This window comes from Schistocerca serialis, chromosome 4, assembly GCF_023864345.2.
Source record: "Schistocerca serialis cubense isolate TAMUIC-IGC-003099 chromosome 4, iqSchSeri2.2, whole genome shotgun sequence".
Taxonomy (NCBI): domain Eukaryota; kingdom Metazoa; phylum Arthropoda; class Insecta; order Orthoptera; family Acrididae; genus Schistocerca; species Schistocerca serialis.
In genome coordinates this window covers 81979950-82003289 of record NC_064641.1, presented here as the reverse complement: position 1 = coordinate 82003289, position 23340 = coordinate 81979950, and the positions used below count along the sequence as shown (strand labels likewise).

General features: G+C 44.4%; 1 protein-coding gene across 1 annotated transcript in view; it reads right to left on the bottom strand.

Moving 5' to 3' along the window:
- LOC126474256 (uncharacterized) overlaps window positions 1-23340 on the bottom strand; it is a 168453-nt gene that overhangs the window by 87814 nt on the left and 57299 nt on the right. The window contains exons 4-5 of the mRNA XM_050101721.1: window positions 21594-21665; window positions 4699-4815 (exon numbers count right to left, since the gene is read on the bottom strand). Coding sequence (XP_049957678.1) covers window positions 4699-4815; window positions 21594-21665 — 189 coding nt within the window. The remainder of the gene's footprint in view (window positions 1-4698; window positions 4816-21593; window positions 21666-23340) is intronic.

Genomic DNA, 23340 nt, shown 5'->3' with positions numbered 1-23340 from the left:
AATACATTTAAATCAATTGACGAGAATTGAGCTAGCGTCACGAATTTTCAAACGTCCACTGCCATGTATGAAGGCGAGTGACACCACGAGTGTTAACGTCGATCGAGGGGTGTCGTCGTGATCGTATTGAATGACACTGAGCGGTTACAAGCAGGAGTACCCTCGTGGTTCTCCTGCGTTCCTGACTCCAGATCTGTACGTCATTCTGGTGGTTACACCTCCTGTGCTGCCATTTCCGAACAGCATTCCAGGAGGTGTTTTCCAGCAGGATAACGCTAGCCCAAAAACTGCTATTGTAGCCCAGCATGCTCCACGGATTGTCGATTTGTGGACTTAGCCTGCCCGATACCAGACCTGTCTCCACTCGTGCGTACACGGTCATCATCGATGATAACTCCAGCGTCATCCACAAATAGTAACAACCGTCCCTGTGTTGGCCGACCAAGTCCACAGGCACGGAATTCAGTCCCACAAACTGACATCAGGCACCTGTGCAACACAATGTGTGTGCGTTTGCATGCTTGCATTCAACATTCTGGCGGCTACATCGGTTACTGATGTACAGTAGCAGCATTTCACATTTGCAAGGCTTATCTATCGCTTACCTTTATCTGTAATCTTGCTATGTTAATAACTTAAATATGTAACCTAGACGAATGCATTCCCGAATTTTTATTACTCGACATGAATTTCGTTTGGAGTTGCGATTTTTTCCCGTCAGCGTAGTATATATACAGGGTGGTCCATTGATCGTGACTGGGCCAAATATCTCATGAAAAAAGCGTCAAACGAAAAAACTACAGAGAACGAAACTCGTCGAGCTTGAAGGGGGAAACCAGATGGCGCTATGGTTGGCCCGCTAGATGGCGCTGCCATAGGTCATAAGGATATCAACTGCATTTTTTTTAAACAGGGACCCCCATTTTTATTACATATTCGTGTAGTACGTAAAGAAATATAAATGTTTTTGTTGGACCACTTTTTTCGCTTTGTGATAGATGGCGCTGTGGGTCCCACGGGAAGCGTGCAAGGCATAAGTCCCTTCAGTCGGGCTACTCGTCTGTGTCCTCGGTGGCTCAGACGGATTTTTTTTCCGTAATGTTCGTTGCGTTTGGTCTGGGCGGAGGTCACAGGACATCCAATAAAGTTGATCGTTGATTCCCTTACTCAGTTTTTTTTTATTATTATTAGAGAGGGCCAGCGGCCCTCTGACCGAACAGGCTGAGCTAACGTGCCGGCTTGTACCTTAAAGTGATATGCAGTAACATAGTAATAATTAGTTATTCCACAACCAATAATTTATTGAAATCTTCCTGTTTCATTAGCTTTCGTCAGCTAAATGTTCTGTAATAAATTAGCAGGAAAGTCTTTAGCTAGAAAAGAGGTTGCTTTCTACAGTTACATAAAATGACTGCTGCTTCTCTCCTATTAGGAATATATTTGTGTTATTCAAATGAAGTGTAAGGGACGGTCAAATGAAAACCTAACAGCTGCCACAAGGGACCATGGAATGGTTCCATTCAAAAGTAATCACTATACGCGTTAAGACATGTACCCCCCTGCGAGGTGAGACAATCAATATCTCTTTCGTAGAATGCGGGCGGTCGCTGACGGATCCACAACTGCACCCAGTCTTGCACTTACTCGTGCGATTGAAACCGACGTCCACATAGGTCTTTCTTTAGATCACCAAATATGTGAAAACCACATTGTGAATGATCCGAGCTCTGCGGAGGATGTTACAGTGTTTCCCAACCAAATCGCTGAAGCGCAGCCTTCGCACGATTAGCAGTGCGGAGGCGGGCGTTATCGTCCAACAGGACAATCGTGACCTTACCGGGACTTGTGTAAAAAGCTTTGGGTTTCTTTGGCGTGGGAGATGTGGTTTTGCCGTTTGGTTTGGGCTGCCGGAATGCTGTCGGACGGAATCATCTTGTTGCACGATAACGCCAGCCCCCACATCGGCAATCAGGCGAAGGCTACGCATCAGCGATTTGCTTGCGAAACACTGCAACATCCTCCTCATAGTCCGGATCTCTGACCGCGTTATATTCATATCTTTGGCGACGTGAAGAAAGGTGCGTGGACTTCGGTTTCAGTCCAACGAGGAAAAGCAAGAGTGGGTGCGGTTGTGGATCCACCGGCGGCGGATCCCGTTCTACGAAACAGGAACTGATCGTCTCGTCTCGAAGTGGGATAAATGTCTTAATGCGTGTGGAGAGAACTTTTAAATGGAATCATTCCCCGGTCCCGTTGTGGCGGGTGTACAGTTTTCATTTGAGCTGCCCGTCATAATTAGCCACATATACAATAAGAAGGATGGGTTTACAACGCATTACTACGTGTCATGTAGCCTTACAATGAACAGTTCTGGAATACAGATAATCATATTTCGAGAAGGACTAGTTAATGAGGTACGTCTGAGTTTTCTTTGAACCCGTAAGATTTCCAATTTCTTGTTTTATATTGGATAGGAGCTTGATGTGTACCTTAACACTAGAGCACATAACTCAGCTCTGGATCCTAGAGAAGGAGGCAAAATCTATATGGAAATCGTTTTTGTGCCTTGTATTGCTTTTGTATAGATCAGAGTTCAGTGATACTGATTTTGGCTGTCAGCAACAGAAACCATTAAGGAGTAAATGTACTGGTAAGTGAGCATAAACTTTCCAAGATCTTGAAAGGAACTCTGGCGGATGGGCTCTTGTCTGTTTTACTCAGTATTCCTCTGGTAAATAAACACTTTACTTACCTTAGATGCACTACCCCAGCAGGTAACTTCACTACACAATAGGCAGTGGGAACATGCAGAATAAAGCAACACATTTCGCTTTAGGTACACACAGTATGGGGTAAGCACACCGGGCAAAAGCTTAATCACCCCAGGAGACAGCAGCAAATTACCGCGTAACACCGCTTCTAGGGCTGACAACGGGATCTGCTCGCCGATAAAGAGTCCACGAGTTTCTTCAGGTATGCCACAATCAGCTGAAGACACTCATCGCTGATTAGGTCCCGTAGAGCTGCCAAATTGCGAGAATGTTGACTGGTATGTTCCAGCTGCTGTTTCAAATAGTCCTAGATATTTATTACGACATTGCGATCGGGTGGTTTAGTGGGCCAGTCGAGGCGCCATTAGGGATCGCGAGTCTTTGTCAAACCAGAACGTACGTATGTGCAGCTCTCTGATCATACTGCGAGGCAGGAGTGGTCACAGTATACCTATCATGAAGGTGTAGAAAAAAAGGCAGTAACACTTGGCCACCGAGTATGCTGAAATACACATCCTGGTGCAGTAGAAAGAATTTTCACTCTGCAGCAGAGTGTGCGCTAATTTTAAGTTCTCTAAGGCGCTGCAGTCATGGACTGTGTGGCTGGTCCCGGCGGATGTTCGAGTCCTCCCTCGGGCACGGGTGTGTGTGTTTGTTCTTAGGATAATTTAGGTTAAGTAGTGTGTAAGCTTAGGGACTGATGACCTTAGCAGTTAAGTCCCATAAGATTTCACACACATTTGACCTTTTTTTATTTTAACTTCGAAAGGTAGAAGAAGAGGTACTGGCGGAAAAAGAGCTGTGAGGGTGGGTCGTTTGGCGTCTTTGATCGCTCAGTAGGTATACCACATCCCAGCAAAGGCCAAAGGTCCAGGTTCGAGTCCCGATCCAGCACACAGTTTTAATCTGCCAAGCAGTTTGAAAACCTGTTACATGTTTACGGTAAGGAAAAAAGGAAAAACACGTCCAAAACATCACAGAACCAACGGTAGTATGGACTATATCCTCCACACGCTACGGTTTAAAAGCCTTTTGGGCCGTCGCTGTACCTGACAGTGGATCATTTGGAAATGGGCCACATCGCGACTCGCATACTATGCACCCTCAATCAGCTACTGCCCAGTTACTGTGTTTTTTAGCCTATTGAAAGCGTTCAGCTGTATGTTCCGCTCTGAGGAATGTTGTTTTGGGAGGTATGCGACTCCAAACATCCTATTCATGCAGTTTTCTTCATAGTGTTCACTCGAAGATTGGTTGAAACGGACTGACAGCAGCAAATCTTGACTGCAATAGAGAAGATTTGACACTCGTCTTGGGTCCCTTTCGGCTAGTTTATCTTTCCAACCTTGGTTAATGTGCTGTGTATTGGATGGCTGTGAGTAGTACGCCATTCCTTATAGACACGTTGCACAGGCCTCGTTGATATATCAATTAATCAGGCAACTGCATTCATGATTTGGCCATGGGCAATGCCGCACACGATAACTCCTTCCTCATTTTCTGACATGCCCCTCATGGACTGTGCGGCTGGTCCCGGCGGAGGTTCGAGTCCTCACTCGGGCATGGGTGTGTGTGTTTGTCCTTAGGATAATACAGCTTAAGTAGTGTCTAAGCTTAGGGACTGATGATCTTAGCAGTTAAGTCCCATAATATTTCACAGAAATTTTGACATGCCCCCACCTCGACCCTTTCTTACTGCGCTGATAGCGTACAACCGACCGGCACGAAGAGAAGTTCACTGGCATGATTACGTCAGCAGCGGAGGGTCGCATTGGGATACCAGTCCTGCTGCATCTATGGAGGCCCAAAGCGGCCTTTGGGCGTTTCTAAGCGGATGACTAATATTGTGACCGGTGAGCTCACCCCTGACAGCAAGTCCTACAGTCACTCGGTTTGCTTGTCAGCCGGAGAGCCGGCGAGCACTGACCGCTGCCCTCTCGCGTTCCCCGCGCAGCACCTTGCTCTCGTTCTCCAGCTCCTCCACGATCAGCCGGCTCAGGCGGGGCGCGTTCGCCCCGAACATGAGGTTCACCAGGTGCCCGCTCTGCACATAAAACACCCAACACTCACACGCTTTCCCAAACACTCACAAGAAAAGAAGTATACAGGTACCTTGGAATCGACATCGACGAAAAGCAAAACACGCATGCATATATAGAAATTGTCTGCGAAGAGAGGCATTAAAATCTTAAATAAAATAGCAAGAATTGGCCAAAGAAGTTTTCAGCTGCCACTAATTGCAATAAGAAAGTACAACAACTCATTCTCGCCAGAATGAGATTTTCACTCTGCAGCAGAGTGTGCGCTGATATGAAACTTCCTGGCGGATTAAAACTGTGTGCCCGACCGAGACTCGAACTCGGGACCTTTGCCTTTCGCGGGCAAGTGCTGTACCATCTTTTTTTCCCGTTACTGATCGTTGTGTTTGGTCGTTGCGGACGTCGCAAGACATCCTGTTCATGTTCGGTGGTTGATCCTTCCGCTGAGTTTTTTATTACATAGGCCAACCGGCTCTCTGACCTAACACGCTGAGCTACCGTGCCGGCTAAAAACTGATTTTCGGGCAGAGACGCTACTCATTACGCTAAACCAACACCATCTGAGCTACCGAAGTACGACTCACGCCCAGCCCTCACAGCTTTACCTCTGCCAGTCCCTCGTCTCCTACCTTCCAAACTTTACAGCACCTCTCCTGCGAGTTCGAGTCTCGGTAGGACACACAGTTTTAATCTGCCAGGAAGTTTCAACTCATTCTCGCTCGCTATTGCGGGCTATGGGTCGAACGTTTGGTATCTTGGAGCCAGAAAGGTAAGGATAGCACAGGCTCTGTGGCGAGCATGAAGGACTGTACTCCTGCGCCTGACAGGGGTCTATAAAACAACACCGACTGATGCATTGTTGCTGATGACAGGCTTGCTACCTCCAAACCTAGCGGTAAGAAAGAGAGATGCATAATATTGGCTTAAAAAGCGCAAATGTGATAAGGTAAAGGAGATGTTGGAGGTTGGGTTGGGTTGATCTGGGGGGAAGAGACCGAACTGCGAGGTCATCGGTCTCATCAGATTAGGGAAGGATGGGGAAGGAAGTCGGCCCTTTCAAAGGAACCATCCCGGAATTTGCCTGAAGCGCTTTAGGGAAACCACGGAAAACGAGATGTTGGACACAAGAGCAGTATCGAATAAAGAAATAAAGGCATTGATAGCGATGGCAATAAATCTGGAACAAGGTGGAAACAGAGATGAGAACCTACCAGTTTCTTCCTAACATAAAAGAAAGGACAAGAATGATATACTTCCTTCCGGCCAAGGGAGCCATTCAGTACTCTGAATGATGTGCTGCTCTAATTAGCCACAAAAAAAAAAAAAATCGTCGGCTCCCAGTTCTCACTTACACATTCATTTATGTTTCCTTCCCTACCAGCCATGCGGGGGTAGCTGCGTTGTCTATGGCGCCTTGCCACGGTTCGCGCGGCTCCTCCCGTCGGAGGCTCGAGTCCTTCCTCGGGCATGGGTGTGTGTGTTGTCCTTAGAATAAGTTAGTTTAAGTTAGATTAATTAGTGTGTAAGCCTAGGGACTGATGGCCTCAGCAGTTTGATCCCATAGGAACTTACCTCAAATTTCCAAATTTTCGCTACCAATACTACCGATAATCTTCCCATTTACTACGTCGGTTTTTTTTTATTTTATTTATTTACGCGTCAAGTTCCGCAGGACCAAATTGAGGAGCAAATCTCCAAGGTCATGGAACGTGTAGTATATCAAAGCTAGCTTTTATGGAGTGCAATTCTACTTGTGACTCGGTACCCAATGACATACAGTACCTGTCGGGACATGGTCCTTATCCCAGCTACTTACCAAAAATACGATAGCGCACCACAAACACTTGTGAATGCGGAGCAATCGGCACCACAGATCACATCGTCTGGGACTGTGGCGTTAGCCAAGATTTACAGACCTGGACAGAAATGCATTTGGAAATGCGACAGCCTATAATATAATAACAAATGTGGAACTGTGGCATACACTGAACTCGATGAGAGCTAAGGTATCAGCTTAAGAATTGCAAGCCTATATGGCTGAGAGACAAACAAGAGACCATACATCAAGATAATTAAATGCGCCACGGCAGAACATTCGCCTACAACAACCTTCTGGAAGCAGTGAGGAGATGAGCCTCGGGGAGGACCTTCCTGAGACCCTGACAGTAGGTTCTCATCCCTGTTTCCACCCTGTTCCAGATGTATCGCTATTCGCTGTCAATGTATGCCTTTATTTCCTTATTTGATACTGCTCTTGTGTCCCAATCTCTACACCTCTAATAGAACAGCAGCGTAGACCCTGTGTATGCTGAATAGCACCCCAGCATGCAGGGGGATAGCCATCCACACAAACGAGAAATTCAGCGTGGTTCTGATACCAAGTACAGTAGAGTAGTGTAGTGTAGTTTTGTGCAGGTAGTGCTATGTATTGTGGTGTTATGTAGTGGTGTAGTCCAGAATTATAAATTACAAAATTTGTGATCACCAATGCAGCATAGCGTAACAGAACAGTAGCGTGTGCCTGGTGGATGGCCAAATGGTAGTATGTAAACTTTTTAGTTATTTTTTTTTTCTTTTTGTGTAGATTTCTATGTAGATTTTCCCTTATACAGCATAATGCTTAATTATTACTATCACATTTGAAATTATGTTAAAATATTATGTGCAGTATTCACGCCAATTCACGTGTAACATTCGCTCTGTTCTTGCATATATATGGCAGACTAAAAGAAAATAATAGACAAATAAATGAGTCACAAGTAGAGTTGCGGCCCATCAAAATTAGCGTTCAAAAAATGGTTCAAATGGCTCTGAGCACTATGGGACTCAACTTCTGAGGTCATTAGTCCCCTAGAACTTAGAACTAATTAAACCTAACTAACCTAAGGACATCACACACATCCATGCCCGAGGCAGGATTCGAACCTGCGACCGTAGCGGTTGCGCGGTTCCAGACTGAAGCGCCTAGAACCCCTCGGCCACTCCGGCCGGCAATTAGGGTTCGCTAGTTATGGTACAACACATAAACGACGTAGTAAATGGGAGGATGATCTGTAGCATTGGTAGGGAAAGAAACATCAATGAATGTGTAAAAGAGTAACTGGGAGCTAACGACAAGTCTTTATCTTTGTTTACTATGTTGTTTGTTTTCCTCATAATTAGAACTGCACATCATTCAGAGTTAGTCCACTGTGTATTTTATATCCTTACAGAATATAAACTGTACTTTATAAGTAATAAAAATTAGTTGATCGCGCAACATCTGCACTTTTATGCAACCAAAGCAATTATTCTGATGCAAGTACAGTTTACATGCACAAACGTAAGGAATTATATTTATAATTATTGGCGTTATTTTGTAGTCAACGTTTTTCATCATGACGAAATCTAAGAGTTTCCTGTTAATATTGATAAATGCCAAAGTTGTTCATAAATAACAGAAACATGTTTTATATACATCTGACGAAGTATTGAGGCGATGTTTGATATATGTACATATATATTACCTTTTTGTTGAGGAAAGTGCGTTTTCTAGCACTATGTGATAAATCTGTATTTTTTTCCTCTATTTTTATTGCAACATCCCTCTGTTTTACCTTACAAATCAACTATTTTCGAATAAAATCCAAATTAAACACTGAAAATTTCTATTTTACTATAAATATTGGTTTTCCTTAAGTAACAGACAGGAGGGCAACTATCTCTCTCTTTCCGACCATTAATCCCGACTGGCGAGGTCTGCTGTTATGGTTAATCGGGTTTGGCGTGGTAATTTTTAGGGGTGGCCAGATGCCCTTCCTGTCTCCACCCCATACACCCCTGGACGAACCTTGTGTACCCCAACTGTCTGTGTCTAGTATAATCCATGGAATAGTGCGAACGTGTTTCAAATGTCTGCAAGTCGTGTAACTGAGGCGGAACGTAGGGACCAGCCCAGTATTCATCTATCGAGATGTGGAAAACCACCAAAAAACCACATCCAGGCTGGCCAGCACACCAGCCCTCGTCTTTAGTCCGCCGGGCGGATTCAATCTTGGCCCAGCGCGCCTACCTGAGTCCAGGAAGCAGCGCGTTAGCACTCTTGACCACCCTGCCAGTAGAATAAAAATGTTGCAGAGGCTACCCAGTCAGTTATGAAGTATATTCTCACTCACTTTCTAGACGATTCACTGCTTCTGATTTTTAGGGGAATCTAGTATGACTCTGATCGCATATGTAAAGAAAGCGATCTTCATGACGTAACGCCCGATAGGTATGCAAAACACCTAACGTGCAGGTAATGCGGATACGACCATAACTGCCTAGAGCTACTAGGAAAAACACCGTAGTCTGTGTTTACATCTACATCTACATCTATACTCCGCAAGCCACCTGACGGTGTGTGGCGGAGTGTACCCTGAGTACCTCTATCGGTTCTCCCTTCTATTCCAGTCTCGTATTGTTCGTGGAAAGAAGGATTGTCGGTATGCTTCAGTGTGGGCTCTAATCTCTCTGATTTTATCCTCATGGTCTCTTCGCGAGATATACGTGGGAGGGAGTAATATACTGCTTGACTCTTCGGTGAAGGTATGTTCTCGAAACTTTAACAAAAGCCCGTACCGAGCTACTGAGCGTCTCTCCTGCAGAGTCTTCCACTGGAGTTTATCTATCATCTCCGTAACGCTTTCGCGATTACTAAATAATCCTGTAACGAAGCGCGCTGCTCTCCGTTGGATCTTCTCTATCTCTTCTATCAACCCTATCTGGTACGGATCCCACACTGCTGTGCAGTATTCAAGTCGTGGGCGAACAGGCGTACTGTGACCTACTTCCTTTGTTTTCGGATTGCATTTCCTTAGGATTCTTCCAATGAAACTCAGTCTGGAATCTGCTTTACCGACGATCAACTTTATGTGATCATTCCATTTTAGATCACTCCTAATGCATACTCCCAGATAATTTATGGAATTAACTGCTTCCAGTTGCTGACCTGCTATTTTGTAGCTAAATGATAAGGGATCTATCTTTCTATGTATTCGCAGCACATTACACTTGTCTACATTGAGATTCAATTGCCATTCCCTGCACCATGCGCCAATTCGCTGCAGATCCTCCTGCATTTCAGTACACTTTTCCATTGTTACAACCTCTCGATATACTATAGCATCATCCGCAAATAGCCTCGGTGAACTTCCGATGTTATCCACAAGGTCATTTATGTATATTGTGAATAGCAACGGTCCTATGACACTCCCCTGCGGCACATCTGAAATCACTCTTACTTCGGAAGACTTCTCTCCATTGAGAATGACATGCTGCGTTCTGTTATCTAGGAACTCTTCAATCCAATCACACAATTGGTCTGATAGTCCATATGCTCTTACTTTGTTCATTAAACGACTGTGGGGAACTGTATCGAACGCCTTGCGGAAGTCAAGAAACACGGCGTCTACCTGTGAACCCGTGTCTATGGCCCTCTGAGTCTCGCGGACGAATAGCGCGAGCCGGGTTTCACACGACCGTCTTTTTCGAAACCCATGCTGATTCCTACAGAGTAGATTTCTAGTCTCCAGAAAAGTCATTATACTCGAACATAATACGTGTTCCAAAATTCTACAACTGATCGACGTTAGAGATATAAGTTATGCACATCTGTTTGACGTCCCTTCTTGAAAACGGGGATGACCTGTGCCCTTTTGCAATCCTTTGGAACGCTACGCTCTTCTAGAGACCTACGGTACACCGCTGCAAGAAGGGGGGCAAGTTCCTTCGCGTACTCTGTGTAAAATCGAACTGGTATCCCATCAGGTTCAGCGGCCTTTCCTCTTTTGAGCGATTTTAGTTGTTTCTCTATCCCTCTGTCGTTTATTTCGATATCAACCATTTTGTCATCTGTGCGACAATCTAGAGAAGGAACTACAGTGCAGTTTTCCTCTGTGAAACAGCTTTGGAAAAAGACATTTAGTATTTCGGCCTTTAGTCTGTCGTCCTCTGTTTCAGTACCATTTTGGTCACAGAGTGTCTGGACATTTTGTTTTGATCCACCTACCGCTTTGATATAAGACCAAAATTTCTTAGGATTTTCTGCCAAGTTAGTACATAGAACTTTACTTTCGAATTCATTGAACGCCTCTCGCATAGCCCTCCTCACACTACATTTCGCTTCACGTAATTTTTGTTTATCTGCAAGGCTTTGGCTATGTTTATGTTTGCTGTGAAGTTCCCTTTGCCTCCATAGCAGTTTTCTAACTCGGTTGTTGTAGCATGGTGGCTCTTTTCCATCTCTTACGATCTTGCTTGGCACATAATCATCTAACGCATATTGTACGATGGTTTTGAACTTTGTCCACTGATCCTCAACACTATCTGTACTTGAGACAAAACTTTTGTGTTGAGCCGTCAGGTACTCTGTAATCTGCTTTTTGTCACTTTTGCTAAACAGAAAAATCTTCCTACCTTTTTTAATATTTCTATTTACGGCTGAAATCACCGATGCCGTAACCGCTTTATGATCGCTGATTCCCTGTTCTGCGTTAACTGTTTCAAATAGTTAGGGTCTGTTTGTCACCAGAAGGTCTAATATGCTATCGCCACGAGTCGGTTCTCTGTTTAACTGCTCAAGGTAGTTTTCAAATAAAGCACTTAAAAAAAATTTCACTGAATTCTTTGTCCCTGCCACCCGTTATGAACGTTTGAGTCTCCCAGTCTATATCCGGCAAATTAAAATCTCCACCCAGAACTATAACATGGTGGGGAAATCTACTCGAAATATTTTCCAAATTATCTTTCAGGTGCTCAGCCACAACAGCTGCTGAGCCCGGGGGCCCATAGAGACATCCAATTACCATGTCTGAGCCTGCTTTAACCGTGACCTTCACCCAAATCATTTCACATTTCGGACCTCCGTCAATTTCCTTCGATAGTATTGCACTTCTTATCGCTATAAACACGCCTCCCCCTTCACTGTCCAGCCTGTCTCTGCGGTATACATTCCAATCTGAGTTTATGATTTCATTACTGTTTACGTCTGGTTTCAGCCAACTTTCTGTCCCTAGTACTATATGGGCGTTGTGACCGTTTATTAATGAGACCAGTTATGGGACCTTTCTATAGACGATCCTGCAGTTTACTATTAGCACATTAATATTGTTATTCGCTGTTGCATTTTGCCTACTCCTACCTTGCCGCGTCTCAGGAGGCATCTTGTCGGGCCTAGGGAGGGAATTCTCTAACCTAAAAAACCCCCATGTGCACTCCACACGTACTCCGCTACCCTTGTAGCCGCTTTCGGCGTGTAGTGCACGCCTGACCTATTCAGGGGGACCCTACATTTCTCCACCCGATAGCGGAGGTCGAGAAATTTGCACCCCAGATCTCCGCAGAATCGTCTGAGCCTCTGGTTTAAGCCTTCCACTCGGCTCCAAACCAGAGGACCGCGATCGGTTCTGGGAACGATACTACAAATAGTTAGCTCTGATTCCACCCCGCAAGCGACGCTTTCCGCCTTCACCAATTCCGCCAACCGCCTGTACGAACTGAGGATGACCTCTGAACCCAGACGGCAGGAGTCATTGGTGCCGACATAAGCAACAATTTGCAGTCGGGTGCACCCAGTGCTCTCTATCGCCGCCGGCAGGGCCTCTTCCACATCTCGGATGAGACCCCCCGGCAAGCAGACAGAGTGAACACTGGCCTTCTTCCCCGACCTTTCCGCTATTCCCTAAGGGGCTCCATCACCCGCCTAACGTTGGAGCTCCCAATAACTAATAAACCCCTCCCCCCGTGTGCCTGCTCGGACCTTGCTGAAGGAGCAGCCACATGTCCACTCACAGGCAGAGCGGGCGATGCCACACGGCCAGCCTCCACATTTACCCTCCGCCTCGTGCGCCGCGAACGCCGCTGAACCCGCCACTCCCCTTGGGGAGAGGGTGGTCCAACCGTGCCCGGTACCCGGAAGATGTCTCGACAGCAGGGACAGTGGGTGAAGAATGTAACACCTGGGGTGTACCTTGCGACGCACCAGACTCCCCACTGCCGCTACACTCCGAGGCAGCAGCCTGAAGATGGCTGATCGCGGCCATCAACACGTTCAGCTGTTCGCGAACAGTGGCCAGCTCCTCCTGCGTCCGTACACAGCAGTCACACTTACACTTACATCACTACTTACGGTAGTCTACATTAGTCTGTGGTAGTTCTACAACACTGCTCACAACGCATCAGACAAGACAAAGTGAAAGTCACTAGCTAACTTCTCCTCATCACAGACATCAGTTAAGGGAGAGTTGGATAACATGCACAAACGCAATTCGTAGGCATTCAGTATTTGAAACTTGCGATGAGCGTGACGGCTTCTGACTACTGCTGCCCTCTCCCGATTCCTGTAACAAACAGGAACAAGAAGAAAGCTGTCATTTAAGCAGAGGAATTCGCGTGTGTGAGAAAAATGAAACAGGACAGATTCTTGTTATCTTCAGCAGACAGAAAACAATGAAGCAAACTTCAGTTCTTACTGACACTGAATATACGAGGCCTGTTCAGAAAGTAAGCTTCGATTGATTGCCAAATTGAAACCACAGTGAACATCAGAAATGTTTTACTTGTAACAATTAGCTACACCTTTCAGCTACTTCTCTACGTAGTCGCCGTTCTGACTTAGACTTTTGTCATAGCTTTGTACCAACTTTTCAATAGCCTCATCATAGAAGGCAGCCGCCAGTGCTTTCCGCCAATTCTCCACGCTGGCCTACACCTCGTTGTCTGTGTCAAAATGTTGTCTTCAAAGACAGCAGTTCATGTGACCAGAGATGAAACTCAGGGGGAGACAATTGCGGACTGTATTGTGGGTAATCTCACATTTCCATTTGAAAGCGATGCAGGAGCATCTTCATTGCCCCTGCAGAATGCGGCTGAGAATTGTCTTGAAGAAGAAACAGCACGACAGTTATGTAATGTTAGCTGCATAGCTTCAGGCGAAATTTCTCACCAGGCCCTCGTACTTGGCGGCAGACACTATTTTCTAGACATCTTTACGCACTCACTGCGAGCTCAGAAATGAGAAGAGCGACGTGATGCTAACTGGGGTTATACTAGAGACACTACCCAACACATCTGTGCAAAGCTTTATCGGATTTTCATAGTCGTTTCCATTTCGCGACCGATCGGAGCTTACTTTCTGAACGCCCCTCGTATTACTAAAATCTGTAACTCATTATATCATTGCATTGCTTTCTTTCTAAATTTAATAGTGATCACATTATTATATAATGGCAGACTAGGGTAATGGTGCGCTAAAATAGAATAAAACAAAGAACAATAGGTACGCACCCCCTTGAAGAAGAAGGTGAAAAAAGCTGAAATGAAACAGAAAGTAAGGAATGAAAATGAACAACAGACTGGGTTCAAGCACAAGAATGAGAAAGCTGAATGTTGGTGCTTTAATGAGCATCCAGAAAAGAAGAAAAAGAAAATTAGTGCTAAGGAAGATACACGAGAGTCATCGGAGGTATCGGATATTTCTACTATTTGTGATGATGGTGATAATGATAACGATTATTACTATAACCATTTTAATTGATCCAAGTATGGGTTCTTGGTGAAACTTTGTATACTGAATTAACTGAACGAAATACTTTCTGTCTTGTTTCAGAAACCTTTATTATTTTTGTACGATATAGGTTTCAGTTGGTAAGCCCATTTTCCAGTACACAACTAATTCCAAAGGTGGTAACCTATCAAAGATAAACTCGAGTCAACTTTTTAGTCTACCAGTTATCGACTTAACATATAAGGGTAAACTCTGTTAAATATTTTGGTACAGTACCTTGTGACATTCATTAGGTCAGATTTAACTGGGAATAAACCTACAATGGAATAGCGCTTTGTGCACAGGGGTGGTATATGTGTGATAAAAATCACACAAATTCTGGCAGGTAAATCAGGACGGCTTTAAATAGAGTTCTTATCAGCCTTACCGGATATAAAATGTAGACTGGCAATGGCAAGGAAAGCGTTTCTGAAGAAGAGAAATTTGTTAACATCGAGTATAGATTTAAGCGACAGGAAGTCGTTTCTAAAAGTTTTGGACAAGAAGAGAGTAGAAGCTTTCGAAATATGGTGCTACAAAAGAATGCTGAAGATTAGTTGGGTATATCACATAACTAATGAGGAGGTACTGAATAGAATTGGGGAGAATAGGAGTTTGTGGCACAACTTGACCAGAAGAAGGGATCGGTTGGTAGGACACGTTCTGAGGCATCAAGGGATCACCAATTTAGTATTGGAGGGCAGCGTGGAGGGTAAAAACAGTAGAGGGAGACCAAGAGATGAATACACTAAGCAGATTCAGAAGGATGTAGGTTGCAGTAGGTACTGGGAGATTTAGAAGCTTTCACAAGATAGAGTAGCATGGAGAGCTGCATCAAATTAGTTCAATACTGAAGACCACCACAACAACATCAGCCTTACCCGTTTTGCAAACAGATCGCAAATATCATGGCAAAAGGTAACTGAAAAAATTAAGAACTCCGTCTTTGATCTTCGTCACAGATAGTTCAAATGGCTCTGAGCACTATGGCACTTAACATCTGAGGTCATCAGTCCCCTACAACTTAGAACTACTTAAACCTAACTAACCTAAGGACATCACACACATCCATGCCGAGGCAGGATTCGAACCTGCGACCCTAGCGACAGCGTGGTTCCAGACTGAAGCGCCTAGAACCGTTCGGCCACACCGGCCGGCGATCTTCGTCACATCTGGTAGATATGAAGAGGGATTCTATTGTTATGTAAGCATTTATAACATATGTCATTCCTTAAAATCAGTTATTTAATTGTCAATAAATGTTAGCAATCACTGGATAAAAGTGTTTCTTAAACCCAGTTACGGGCTCTGTCAGCCTCTAGTCGTTCAAGTGCCTTTTTACTGCTCGAGTGCATTTAAGCAATTCACATACATCGATCAGTCTTCCACTGATTTTGAAAATTTCGGCAAGTAGTTTCTCTCATGACCCTTCGATGCTGCGCTTTCTGACAGCACCCAAACAATATTTCACTGTGACAAGACACGGGACATTCGGATGACGGTGATTGAAACCCCCTCCCCCCATCCACAATGAGGTTTAACGTCTCCCCCCCCCCCCCCCCCAATACCGCTGAGGCAAATGCTGAGATGGTTCCTTTGAAAAGGATAAGGACAATATTCTGATCCAGTCCTCCACGTGGTTGACCTCGTCGTCGACGGAACGTTAAACACTAATTCTCCTTCCTTTACTTCTGACAGCGCCATTACTAAGAAAAAAATGGTTCAAATGGCTCTGAGCACTATGGGACTCAACTGCTGAGGTCATTAGTCCCCTAGAACTTAGAACTAGTTAAACCTAACTAACCTAAGGACATCACAAACATCCATGCCCGAGGCAGGATTCGAACCTGCGACCGTAGCGGTCTTGCAGTTCCAGACTGCAGCGCCTTTAACCGCACGGCCACTTCGGCCGGCCAGTACTAAGAGCTCATATGCAGCTACAACGTCCGCACTCTCAGAATGCAAGGCGTTAAGTACTGTACTGATTCTTTGAACCTTTAAGACCGTTTGCTACACTTCGTTCGTTGGATTTCTTGCTCTTACGAATTATGTTTAACGAATTAAGAATATTAATGAATATCTCTGTAAGTGCGTAGATCGGAGGTATGTGCCAACCGATTTGTCTCTGGCGTTACCTTGGAAATGTTCACAGGACAGGTTTTTGAATCCTATCATCGTAGGTGGCCAATAACTTGTAGATTTACTCAACTGTTTCTAAATACAGGACTGTTTCTTGATTAACCGCTTGTCTCTGCAGCACTTTTAAGGGCTAAATTTAAATTGTAATCCTATTATTTTTTACGCACCATTGTATACGCCACTCATGCTGAATGCTCCTTCACAGCCTTGGCGGGAACACTTGCTCGCAGCTAGCTGGTCCCTGTCGTTCTATAAATTCATATTACTTTTGCAGCGTATACATTGGCTAATGTCGACGAGGGTAAAATTAGAAAAATGGTTCTAATGAAAATTATTGTTCTTACGTACCGTCCGCGGCAGTTATTGGAATGTTCTTTGGTGGTACTGGTGTACTAAATACCCTAGGCCTTTTTTGGCATATGCTTTTGTCCGATGACACCTTTCATCCCTTAAACGTATCTTTACACTTTTGTACAGGATTTATTTATCTCCCAACACTTACATCTCGCCTGCCTTTCCTCTCACACTTTTGCCAGCTTCCTATAATATCCTCCCCAATCCGACATACTTAGGCAAACCTTTCAACCAGAATTTGATAAGCCCCCCTTCACATCATCACCAGCACGTATCAGAAAGACATCATCGCATAATGCTTTTCAGCATCATTATGTTATCTTAATAAAAATTATGTTAGTCTTATTTTAATTATAAATAAAACATGATGAGCGGTAGCATAGTTGTTGCTAGCCCGGTCCCATAATTGGTGATAATTTCGAATAAGTAAAAAAAAATGTAGTCCAATAAACCAATCAAAAAAAGCAGCACAATAGCGAAACCATTGAAAAAGGATATGTACACGATCGCGTTCGTAAAATATAAAAAAAGCTATAAATCTTGATAGTTTCAGAAACTGTTTAATCTAGTTTGAGGAACGTAAAGCTTAGTAGTAGGAGTTGTGATGAGAGATAAATGTTGAATATCCGTTTAACATATTTGGTGTCAACATTCAAAAGAGGGATCAAGAGCTTTCCCAAAACACAAGTGTCCCCTCAATTACAAGCTGGATTTTCTGTTATAGCATTGCCACTAAATACCGATAGACCTTTTAGCTGAAAAAGGAACTATGCTCTATTTAATTTAAAGACTCGTTTACAGAATTTTGTTCCAGCCCAGTTGCTCGAAGGAGCTACGCCTTGGTCTAATAGGTGGGTCTGCAACTTGTTGACCGTCAATTCCGGTCAGTCTCCCTCCCAGTGGCGCATGCTTGAGCGTCTAGCTCAAAAGCGAAGCCGCAACAAGAGAACGGTGTACAGCATAGTTCAGGTGTGCCTAGAAGAGGAAAGTAGTATTTTTCTTTCTCCAACACCTCGTGAAACAACTGTGGTGGTAAAATCAGAGAAATTTGAGATCCTGTGGAGGCTTACCAGTAGATGTTCTTCCAACGAACAGTGAGATATAAAGGAGAAAATTGTAGTAGTATACCAACCACCCTCAGCCACACAATGTAAGGTGGCTGGTGAAGTTACAATGAAGATGTAAGTGACGATGTAGAAGCGGGTATTTTGGTACCCAACAGAATATCACCCGCTTTCCTAGCCTTTTGCAGAGGAAGCAGACCTTTTGTAAAATACAGAATAGATCAGATCTATACAACGTTTTTTCCGTAGACATATACTGTGGAGATACAATACATATTTAGAAAATAATTGATATTCTAGTGTTGTTCTGCAGAGCCATAGTAATATGGTCCTCAAAGACGGGAGGAAATTCAAAACGTCTATACATTTCCACACTGATTACGAAGTTTCTACAACATTTAAATGTATATACACTAAAGCGCATCTTGTGATTCCAAGGTTCTTATCGTCAAGCATTGTCAAAAACAAACACAGTGAGCAAGTTCACGTAACAGCACCGATGCTGACCTGAAGTCAGGTGTTACGTAGCTTTCATGTTACGACAAATGATTGACAATAAGTACAACAATTGGTTCTGGTGAGAGATTCATCAATGCAGTGGAAGGAACTGCCCACCGATAAATCGTTTAAGCTCGTGTTAAAGTGTACTTTATTAGTACGTAAGTTTTTTATGATTACTGTCAAACTACTCAAAATGTGTTTTCCTGAATTATGGACTGGACACCTTTCTGCATAAAAGTGAGTGATCTTAAGTCTTTGTGAAGAGTGATCTTTTTTCCTTGTCCGTAAAATAAGCTGATGGTTGCAAGAAAGATATACGAGGGTTGGAATTTAAATAATGGCAACTATTTATTCACAACCGATACAAAAGAGATGATGCTCCAGAGCCCCAGTATGTTGAAAGTTAGGGTGATTCTCGTGTACGACTGTGATGGTGTTATCCTAACGCATTACGTTCCTCCACGGCAGACCGTCAATGCACAGTATTACTGTTCCTTTTAGGAACATCACTTGCGACCAGCTTTTCGAAAGAAGCGGCGACACTTTCTGCACAACCCACCCATCATTTTGCACGACATTGCGGGGCGCATACAACGCAAGCTGTGGCCGCTCTGTTCGGTCGATGGGACTGGGAAGTACTGTACCATCCACCATACTCCCCGGACTTGAAGTCCTTGTGAATTTGATTTGATTCCGAAGATGAAGGAACCACTCCGTAACATTCGCTTCAGAACTGTTCCAGAGATTCGACAGGCAGTCTCCATTCGCACCATCAACAGAACAGGCTCTGCTAACGGTATACTACGCCTTCCACATCGCTGGCAACGGGTTCTACACAACGCTGGTGATAGGACAGTAACAGGTGAAAACATGTAACTCTTTTGTATCGGGCCGGCCGCGGTGGCTGAGCGGTTCTAGGCGCTTCAGTCCGGTACCGTGCGACTGCTACGGTCGCAGGTTCGAATCCTGCCTCGGGCATGGATGTGTGTGATGTCCTTAGGTTAGTTAGGTTTAAGTAGTTGTAAGTTCTAGGGGACTCATGACCTCAGACGTTAAGTCCCATAGTGCTCAGAACCATTTGAACCATTTTTTTTTTTTTTTTTTTTGTATCGGTTGTGAATAAATAGTTACCACTATTAAGTTCCAACCCTCGTATTTCTTTTTTATTTAAGGTAATTCGTATCCGTCTTTGCAACTATTAAAAATGGGTATTTATCTTACCATCCCCGTTTCGTTTTGTTTATTTGAAACATAGTCAGTAGCAGAAGTTTTGTCCGAGTTCCACTTACGTCCGGAAGTGTCTTCATGCACATTTTCCTGCGTTTGGCAATGGTGTTTTCGACCTACTTGTGCATGCATAAGACACATCCAAATGTAAGCGAAAACCAGATAAAAATTACAGTTTGAAGTTTTAAACTAATGAAATGAAACGTGTATGATGAAGTAACAGCATTTTTGGTACTTACAAAGATGTGTCTGGAATACCTCAAATAATTGTGCAGCGAGTACGGACAATATAGCCACAGAAATGGAGCAATATTACATACGATATATTTCATTAACGAACAAATGTGCTGAGAAGCAGTGGTTAAGACGTCCGTTTCCTTGAACATGGTTCAGCAAGATTTTCTTGTATTTACTTTACAAATAATTCTTATAACATATTTTTCACCCAGAGAACAGAGCTTGGCTTGAAGAGTCACTCCAAAATGTGATATCGTACTATGGCATTATAAAACGAAAGTAAGCAGAGCAAGCCAGGTTCATTATTTTTATATCAACCGTGTCTCAGAACAGTCGCATTGGAAACTAAGATTTGCCTAAACGTTTCAGCAGTGCCTGAATTTTGGTACTATTAAGTTTTATCCCAAGAATTTAGCACCATCGACCTTCGTCGTCTGCATGTACTCATACAAATGTTGGGTGGGTGCCTCTCGCAGCTACTAAACTGCACATTAAAATTTTTTTAACTGAGTACCATCGGAATGGTTAGACATCATTCAGTAATATAAACGACAATTTCTTTCTAAGTATGATTTAGTGTTTATCACAACGTTCATATCAACTGCAAAGAAAAGAAATTTCGGACATGATGTTACTGATGAAAGATCATCTATATGCAGCAGAAAAGGTAGCCAGATTCATCAGTGGTGTTCAGGTATATTCACGATGCTGTCTTAAAGAGTTCTCTCCCTCTTGCAGTCCAGTTTATCGAAAATAGCTCTTCCCTGTTGAGGATTCATGGTCGCAGTCGACGTCACCCTTGGGCAAGAACTGAAATTTGATCCGCACCATGAGCCCCTGTTACGTGATGTGCAGATAAGCTATGAAAGTCAAAGTGGGTGGCCAACGGCACTGAATGCTGGTAACTTCGGATAAGACAGTTTGTCACTGACGCACCACGAGGCGCTGTCTCCTGACATTTCGTGGCTGGTCACCAGACCCGACACAGGGCCTTTCCTGCCCCACTGTTTTCCACTAAGAAGAAATCTAGTAAGAATCATGACAGATGGCTAATTTCGGAATATCACTCCAACTGTTTCGAGATGGGCATTAAGATGAGTTGCCAAGGTGTAGTCCCTCTATAAATATGTGTTCAACGATGAACTCGATGGTGTTGGAGCCCTCAGTCATGGTGACAGCAATCTGATTATGAGAATTTGCGTAATTTAATTATGTAATTTCAAGATGGATCAAGGACAGACATTTCCTGGCGTAAATGATCTAAAAAGAAATCAGAAAATAATGTCAGATACTCTTGGATGAAAACAAACGTCAGAAAATGCTGACCCTTAAAGTGTAGTGGTAGAGGAACGATCGGCAATTAAATTAAACTGCGACTTGCTGTTTTGCTAGTTGTTCAAATGGCTCTGAGCACTATGGGACTTAACTTCTGAGGTCATCAGTCCCCTAGAACTTAGAACTACTTAAACCTAACTAACCTAAGGACATCACACACATCCATGCCCGAGGCAGGATTCGAACCTGCGACCGTAGCGGTCGCGCGGTTCCAGACTGTAGCGCCTAGAACCGCTCGGCCACTCCGGCCGGCATGCTAGTTGTCATTATCAGTTCCAGTCAGTGTGGTGTAAAGGCTAAGCAAAAGTTCACGTAGCGACTGATGTGAAAAATTAGTAAGAAAAGGAAGAAAACGCATACTTACTCCGATAAACATCCACGTGGGTTCGCTCTTATTCCGGAAGCGTTTCAGACACTCGATACCGTCCGCCTTAGCCTGTAAGAAAACAAACATGCATAAGAATGTCTTATCTCCTGTGTCAACTGAAAATGCAACCTGCGACCGGTATTCCCTGAATACGTTATTCAATAATAAACCCTAGATACGCTAGCACTCCACTGTAGTAAAACTTCCCTAGTTTGAGTTTCAGACGTCCTCAAGATGCTATCGTATTTTTTTTTATTATCAATGAAATATGTTTGAAGACATCAGTGCCAAAGTCAGTCCCAACAGATGTTCCATTATAAAAGGCTTTTTCCAGTATTTCTTTTCCACACAAGCACCCTACTCCACAGGTTGTGTTCATCTGCACCATGCGGAAAGAGGAGTCCAGGAGACAAAGATTCATGCACAGATGGGCTAATGGTGTTACTTATCACGCTCAAGCGGCTGGTGTGATCTTCTCTTTCTACAGGTTCTGCTTGCAACAGTCTAGGAAAAGTCCCGGTATCTTACCTGCCGAGGCCGCTCAGGGTCTCCGGAACTGCAGCTCCATGACGTTCCATGAGAGAGCCTCGTTGCAGCCAGTCAGAAACATCATGATGACGAGCACAGAAGTCATCCTGCAGCGTCCTCTTGGTGGTGGTGGGTTCCTCTACTGTTACGCAGGCACCTTTGGTGTTTCATCTTCTACTTTATCTTCCTAAAGTGTTCGGGCTGCTGAGAGCAGCTCTTACGAGGCGGCTGCCTGGGTTCTGCTGTGGTTGCTCCAAACATTCTTTCCTCTCTGTGACTGCTCCAAATCTCCTTTCCTCCTGGTAAATTTACAATTGCTTCAAGGGAATCTTATTTGCTATTTCGTTACATTTGAACCACAAACGTTCTTCTCTATATACACTCCTGGAAATTGAAATAAGAACACCGTGAATTCATTGTCCCAGGAAGGGGAAACTTTATTGACACATTCCTGGGGTCAGATGCATCACATGATCACACTGACAGAACCACAGGCACATAGACACAGACAACAGAGCATGCACAATGTCGGCACTAGTACAGTGTATATCCACCTTTCGCAGCAATGCAGGCTGCTATTCTCCCATGGAGACGATCGTAGAGATGCTGGATGTAGTCCTGTGGAACGGCTTGCCATGCCATTTCCACCTGGCGCCTCAGTTGGACCAGCGTTCGTGCTGGACGTGCAGACCACGTGAGACGACGCTTCATCCAGTCCCAAACATGCTCAATGGGGGACAGATCCGGAGATCTTGCTGGCCAGGGTAGTTGACTTACACCTTCTAGAGCACGTTGGGTGGCACGGGATACATGCGGACGTGCATTGTCCTGTTGGAACAGCAAGTTTCCTTGCCGGTCTAGGAATGGTAGAACGATGGGTTCGATGACGGTTTGGATGTACCGTGCACTATTCAGTGTCCCCTCGACGATCACCAGTGGTGTACGGCCAGTGTAGGAGATCGCTCCCCACACCATGATGCCGGGTGTTGGCCCTGTGTACCTCGGTCGTATGCAGTCCTGATTGTGGCGCTCACCTGCACGGCGCCAAACACGCATACGACCATCATTGGCACCAAGGCAGAAGCGACTCTCATCGCTGAAGACGACACGTCTCCATTCGTCCCTCCATTCACGCCTGTCGCGACACCACTGGAGGCGGGCTGCACGATGTTGGGGAGTGAGCGGAAGACGGCCTAACGGTGTGCGGGACCGTAGC